This window comes from Otolemur garnettii, unplaced genomic scaffold, assembly GCF_000181295.1.
Source record: "Otolemur garnettii isolate 467f Iridium unplaced genomic scaffold, OtoGar3 scaffold00026, whole genome shotgun sequence".
NCBI classification, from domain to species: Eukaryota; Metazoa; Chordata; class Mammalia; order Primates; family Galagidae; genus Otolemur; species Otolemur garnettii.
Genome location: NW_003852421.1, coordinates 5,839 through 12,825, shown reverse-complemented (window position 1 = coordinate 12,825; position 6,987 = coordinate 5,839). Strand labels below are relative to the sequence as shown.

The 6,987-nt window shown below is 39.4% G+C and overlaps 1 protein-coding gene across 1 annotated transcript in view; it reads left to right on the top strand.

Moving 5' to 3' along the window:
* Positions 1-1,749, top strand: part of LOC100945037 (leukocyte elastase inhibitor-like) — an 8,020-nt gene extending 6,271 nt beyond the window's left edge. Inside the window, exon 6 of the mRNA XM_003788272.3 lies at positions 1,245-1,749. Within this exon, the coding sequence (XP_003788320.1) occupies positions 1,245-1,649 (405 nt within the window). The 3' untranslated portion in view covers positions 1,650-1,749. The remainder of the gene's footprint in view (positions 1-1,244) is intronic.
* The last annotated feature ends 5,238 nt before the right edge of the window (positions 1,750-6,987 follow it).

Here is a 6,987-nt window from a genome sequence, read left to right as displayed (position 1 = left end):
CCTAGCCTGCTCTGTGGTTTTCCTTTGCCTGCTTCTCAACTCAACTTGCTACCAGGAAGGGGATCTAATAGTAGTCATTTGCCTGTAGAGAGCAGGTGTTGAAATCAGTGTGGTCCTTCTTCAGTTGTATGTTTGTATTAGTCTTTCATTTTTTTTTTTTTTTTGAGACAGAGTCTGAAGCTGCTATTCTGGGTAGAGTGCCATGGTGTCACAGCTCAGAGCAACCTCAAACTCTTGGGCTTAAGTGATTCTCTTGCATTAGCGTCCCAAGTAGCTGGGACTACAGGTGCTGCCACAACACCTGGCTATTTTTTGCTTGTAGTTATCATTGTTGTTTGGTGGACCCAGGCTGCATTTGAACCTGCCAGCTCCGGTGTATGTGGCTGGCGCCCTAGCCACTGAGCTATAGGCCCCAAGCCACATTAGTCTTTAATTATAAAGTGAAAATCTCTAGCCTCATGGAAGGGATTATCAGCATTAGTAGAACAAGAGGAACAATGGTTCTGTTCCAGTGCACTAGCAATAATAACAATAACAATGATAATAATGATAATAGCTAACATTTATTTAGCATTTACTATGTACCAAGCACTTTATGTTTATCAGCTCATTTAATGCACAACATGCTGTAAGGTAGGTGAAATTATTATTTGTATTTTAGACCAGGAGCTAGATTGAGTGCATCATTTGCCTTTTTAATTTTTACCTAAGAGCTAAAGTTATTAGACATTACCTCAGCTCCAGTGAGGTTCACAGATAACCTCAGCTTGCTGGGATTTGGAATAAATAGAAGGCTTTTGAATTTTCCATAGCACCACTTAACCAGTTAGGGTAATAATAGCTCTTGTAGCCCATCATAGTAATCTGTTGCAGTAGGGGTTTAGCAGGTCCTAGGTGGATGGATAGATGGGTGGCTGAAGGGGTGGGCAGGTGAGTAGATGGCTAGGTGGGTGGATGGATGGGTGGATAGATGGGTTGATGGATGGATGAGTGGATGGGTGGGGAGGATGGATGATGTACCCCATGTCCAAAGTCTCTATGTTTGGACCCTGGATGATTTGAAACACAGCTCTGTCTATTTCCCCAGTTGGAGAAAGAAATGAATCTTCCAGATGGAATCTGTTTTGGCACAAAGCATGAAGGAAACTAGCAACTAATATTATGGGCCCATCATTTAAATAATGCCTTATTGCCTTATATAAAATTGATTTCACCTCTTCTTTTTCTCCTCATTCTAATTTCAGATTGAAGAACAACTGACTTGGGAGAACCTGCATAAGTGGACCAAACCTGAGCATTTGGCAGTCACTGAAGTCAAAGTTGGCTTGCCCCGGTTCAAACTGGAAGACAGCTACGTCCTCAACACCAACCTCGCCCGCCTGGGTGTGGAGGACCTCTTTAATGACAGCAAGGCTGATCTGTCTGGCATGTCAGGAGCCAGAGATATTTTTGTATCAAAAATTGTCCACAAGTCCTTTGTGGAAGTGAATGAAGAGGGTACAGAGGCAGCGTCTGCAATAGGAGTGTTGATTATCCCCTTTTGTGCTAGGCAAGAGACGACTTTCATTGCCGACCGTCCATTCCTTTTCTTTATTCGGCACAATCCCTCAGCCAGCATCCTGTTCATGGGCAGATATTCTTCCCCTTAGAAGAAAGAGACTGTGTCAATACAAGATCAAACTTAGAGCTTTACTACCTTGGTTTTCCATAGTGATGATTTTCCTATATCTTTTTTACCAATAAAACTACTTTCCAGAAACAAATCTTGAATGTCCTTTGTAAGTTCAGTCCTGTTGGGTGTTTGAACCTATGAATTTTGACACAGCTATATATTTTTCTTTTTGTCCATTGAAAAAACCCAATGATAGCTTTTAATGTATCAGGTTTTTTTTTTAAAGAATAAATCGGATGTTTAGATTCTTGACAATGTAGTAATGTACCAAATTGCTATACTCTCTTGATAGCCCTGGAAAACCCAAGAAAATGATCATTCATTTTACAGCTAGAATTTTGATAAGACATCCTGATTGTTGAAGGCAGAATTTTAAAAAAGATGTTCAATATAGTAGAGTGCCCCAATTAATGGCCCAGATTATAAAGACAAACTTGCCCTGCCCAATGTCCCTGTCCTTTGCTCTGCAGGATTAGTATTCTCTTACAGCCCTCTAGTTTTTAAACTGTTCAATTAAAAGGCCACCTGGTCATTACCTGTATTCCATTTTTTGTTCTTTATGTGTAATATGTAGTTCATGTAGGAGCAAATGAAGTGAAGAAATGGATGTCTCACAGTAAAAGATGCCAAAAGACCATGAAAAGAAAATTCTAGTAGGAGAAACTGCTGAGCAAAAGCAGGGTGGGATTATTTCATTGTTAACAACATTTCACTGTCTTCCTGTGTGTTTTCTGATTAAGGCTCTTGCCTTCTCTCATGGATGCATGTTGTCATGGCGACGAGATGCCTTTGTGAAAGGCTGTGATGGGATGTGGTTGGAGGCTTTTTGACTTTGTCCAATGTACTTCTTTCAATGAGGCTTGAAATGCTCTGTTTTCTTGTTCCTCAAGGCTAGTGGGCTTTGGGAGTTAATAAAGTTTCTTAAGATTCTGTAAGCCAGACTGATGTCAGTCCTCTTGTTTCTTCCTGTCCTCAGAGAAACCAAGACTACAAAAGGGGGTTCTTGGCCTGATAGTACTGATGGTAGATAATGAGGAACTCCTCAGATTAAAACAATTTTTTTTAAGCAATTCTCTCACTGGAAACTTTCCTTTTTTTTTTTTTTTTTTTAACCTTAAGATACTACCACCTACCAGTTGCATGTTTTCTTAGTTATAGGGAAAAATGGAAAGCAGTAGTCACTGCCTTCTGTAAGTCTTCCCTGGGCTCCTCATCCTAAAATCTACTGTGTGATTAGAGCCAATCATGCATATAGAAACTGATTTGCAGGAGCCCCAGAGACTCTGCTCAAATTATACATGAGGAAATGGGCTCGTAGACTATAAGCAAATTGTTGACGTTCAAAACAGCTGGGAAGTTCCACAACAGAGACTAGACTCCAATTTATATTTCATGTGAGAGCATCTACTTCATATAATGGTGAACTAGTTAACTCAGGCCTCTGAAGACAAGTAAAAAAACAAAATAAATATCAGCCCGAAGACAAGTGAGGGCTACCATGATCGTGAAGAATTACTGAACCAGGATCCAGAAGAAATTGGACCTATAGAAAGGTGAATCTGGAAATAGGGGGCACTTCTGTCCCAGGGGCATTCGCCATCCAGAAAAGGGAAAGGAAGAAGTGAAGCATGGATTGTGATAATCTTGAAGGCTGGATAGAGTAGGGGGTCCCATTATATTATACTTCCTCTGCTTTTGTTTGGTACTCTAAGAGCTATGCCCTGAGAGTATGCGTGAACCAGCTTAGAATACGGCTCTGCTATAAGTCACAGCCTAGAAATGTCGAGTTTCTGGAATTGGATTACATTTATCCCAGTTTGCTGCTACCCACAGGCATATTGCAGAGCAAACAAAAATCATCTCTGGGGGAAAATTATCCATAAACCTCAACTTCTGTTTACAATCAGCTTTTCAAATACACTCCCCAGCATATACACAAAGATAGCTGAGGAGCCATGGCAACGTAAACTGAAGCCAGCACAAAAGATAGAGAATAGAAACAGCACAGGGGCTCCCAATATTAGAATCATCATATACAAGTCATAAAACAACACTGTTTTCTGTGATCAAGATGACAAAAGAAAACAGGAAAAACTTCAGCAGGTAATTGGAAACTTAAAAGAGATACTGGATATTTGAATGAAAATAAGACAGAAATTCTAGGGCTCAAAAATATAATAACAAGTGAACTCATGTAAGACTTAGGAGAAAATCAGAAAGCTACAGAGAGAATTAGCAAGTTTAAAGACATTATTCATAGTTTTTTCCTAAAAGACAAACTTAGTAAATAAAATGCACTAAAGGCAAAAGAATAGAAAATACAAAAAAGAAGGATAAGAGACTCAAAGAAGTAGTGGGATGTTCAACAGGAGAAGAGAAGAGACAATATCAGATAGAATTACATTCAAAATCTTTATTCTAAAATTAATAAAAACTTCACAGAGTCAAGAACACGGCTTAAACCCCAAGCAGGAAAAAACAAAGAAATCCATTTCTTGACATATCCTAGTGAAACTGCAGACATCCAAAAACTGAAGGAAGATCATAAAAGAAACCAGATAAAAGCAACCAAGATAAAGAGGAAGTACCCTCAAAAGCATAGCAACTACAATGACAACTCATTTATCAACAGAAACTATGAAAGCCAGAAGACCATAGAATGGTTCTTTTAATTTGCTGGAGAAAACAAATCAAAAAGCCTAACAGTCTAGAATTATTTTATACCTAGTAAAAATATCCTTCGAGACATTTTCAGACAAACTGAAACTGCGAGTTCACCTTCAATAGACTGTCCCCTAAAAAAATATGAATGGGGCTCGGTGTGCGTAGCACGGTGGTTATGGCACCAGCCACATACACTGAGGCTGGCGGGTTTGAATCTGGCTCAGGCCTGCTAAACAACAATGACAACTGCAAACAAAATAGCCAGGCTTGTGGCAGGTGCCTGTAGTCCCAGCTACTTGGGAGGCTGACACAAGAGAATTGCTTAAGCCCAAGAGTTTGAGGTTGCTGTGAGCTGTGACACCACAGCACTCTACCCAGAGTGACACAGAGAGACTCTGTCTCAAAAAAAAACATGTGAACGGATTTTCTTTCTTTCTTTCTTTCTCTTTTTATCAGACAGAGTCTCACTTTGTCACCCTTGGTAGAGTACTGTGGCATCACAGCTCACAGCAACCTCTAGCTCTTGGGCTTAGGTGATTCTCTTGCGTCAGCCTCCCAACTTGTTGGGACCACAGGTGCCTACCACAACGCCGGCTATTTTTTTGTGGCAGTTTGGCTAGAGCCAGGTTTGAACCTGCCACCCTTGCTATATGGGGCCGGTATCCTACTCACTGAGCCACAGGTGCCACCCCACAGATTTTCTTTATGCATAAGCAATGTCAGGCTACCATAAAAAAAGAAAGCAAGAACATTTGTAAATAAGGTAAATTTAAATGAATATTGATCCTATAAAAGTGTAATGATAATGTCTACAGAGTTTCAAATATGTATAGAATTAAAGCAAATAGTAATAGTGGAATCCAGGAGAGAAAGTTGAAAGTTCTATGTTCCTTGCACTGTCCGGGAAGAGAATAAAGTACAATTACAATTACATTAGATTTTGGAAGTCAGGAATGTGTGCTGCAGTAAGTAAGGTAACTGCTAGAAGAATAGCAAAAGGATCTATAATTTCTAAACAAAACGAAAGAGAAAAAAAGAATACACAGTCAGTCCAAAAGAAGGAAAGAAAATGATACCTAGAGTGGGCATGACAAATAGCAAGGTGGTATGTAAAACTCTCAATATTTCATATTTAAATCATTACTTAAAATGTAAATTGACTAAATGTTCCAGTTAAGGGACAAAAATGGTCAGAGGAGATTGAAAAAAAATGCTATATGGTGGCCAGGAGCAGTGGCTCACAACTGTAATCCTAGTACTCTGGGAGGCCCAGGTGGGTGGGTTGCCGGAACTCATGAGTTCAAGACCAGCCTGGGCAAGAGCAAGACCTTGTCTCTACTAAAAATAGAAAAAACTAGCCAGGTGTTGTGGCAGGCAACTGTAGTCCCAGCTACTCGGGAGGCTTAGACAAGACAATCATTTGAGCCCAAGGGTTCGAGGTTGCTGATGATGCCATGGCGTTCTACCCTGGGAGTGAGACTCTGTCTCAAAAAAAAAAAAAAATACTATACAGCATTTATAGAAAATACATATAAAATACAAGAACAGAGATAGTTTGAAAGGAAAAGAATAGAAAAAGATATGCCATCCAAGCACTAACGATGAGATGTAGCTGTATTAATACCAGGCAAAATAGAGTTTTTTTGTTCTAGAGAGAAAGACAGATATTTCATAAGAATAAAAAGATTCAGCTCACCAGGAATATGTAGCATTCTAAGTTTGCACGCACCCAATAACATGCCCTCACAATGAAACAACAGAGACAGAAAGAAATTAAAGGAGAATCGATGTGCAGTTTGAGAACAAGTCAAGGATGTATGTTAGTATCACTTACTCAATAATTTAATGAAGATCCTAGCCGATGCAGTAACTCAAGAAAAAAATAAATAAAATACATAGTAATTTGAAAAGAAGAACAAATATCATAATCTTTCAGATTACTTTTATAGAGTCTAAATTATTAGAATTTAAGTGACTTAAAGAAGTTTGCTGGTTACCAGTTCAATTTACAAAGTTAATTTATATTTCTAGGTAACATCAACAGTTTTCTATTTTTATTTTTTTAAATTATTATTATTATATATGTTTTAAGAGAGAACCTCAAGCTGTTTCACTGGGTAGAGTGCTGTGGCATCACAGCTCACAGGAACCTCCAACTCCTGGGCTTAAGTGATTTTCTTGCCTCAGCCTCCTAAGTAGCTGGGACTACAGGCGCCCACCACAACACCCAGCTATTTTTTGGTTGCCACTGTCATTACTGTTTGGCTGCCCAGGCTGGATTCAAACTAGCCAGCTCAGGTGTATGTGGCTGATGCTTTACCAGCTTGAGCCACAGGTGCTGGAACCTGGAAGGCTGTTTCAGACAACAGAATTGTTCTTTAGTCTTTCTTGTACTTAACTGGGAGAAGCAGGTGTGACTACTGCTCAACAATGTTGTGCTGTAGCAATGTCAGTCAAGGTGCTATGTGGCTGACTATGAAAGTTTTGAGACAGTGTTATGGCCCATTATTTCACAACCAAGAAACAGTTGACAGCGGCCTTTCTGATTGACCTGTGCAAGTTTCAACTTACTTAACAAATCATGTCCCAGGAGGGCTTTATTTGTTTCCATCCATGTGAATTTTATGTTTCTTGATTTTTTTTTTTTTTTT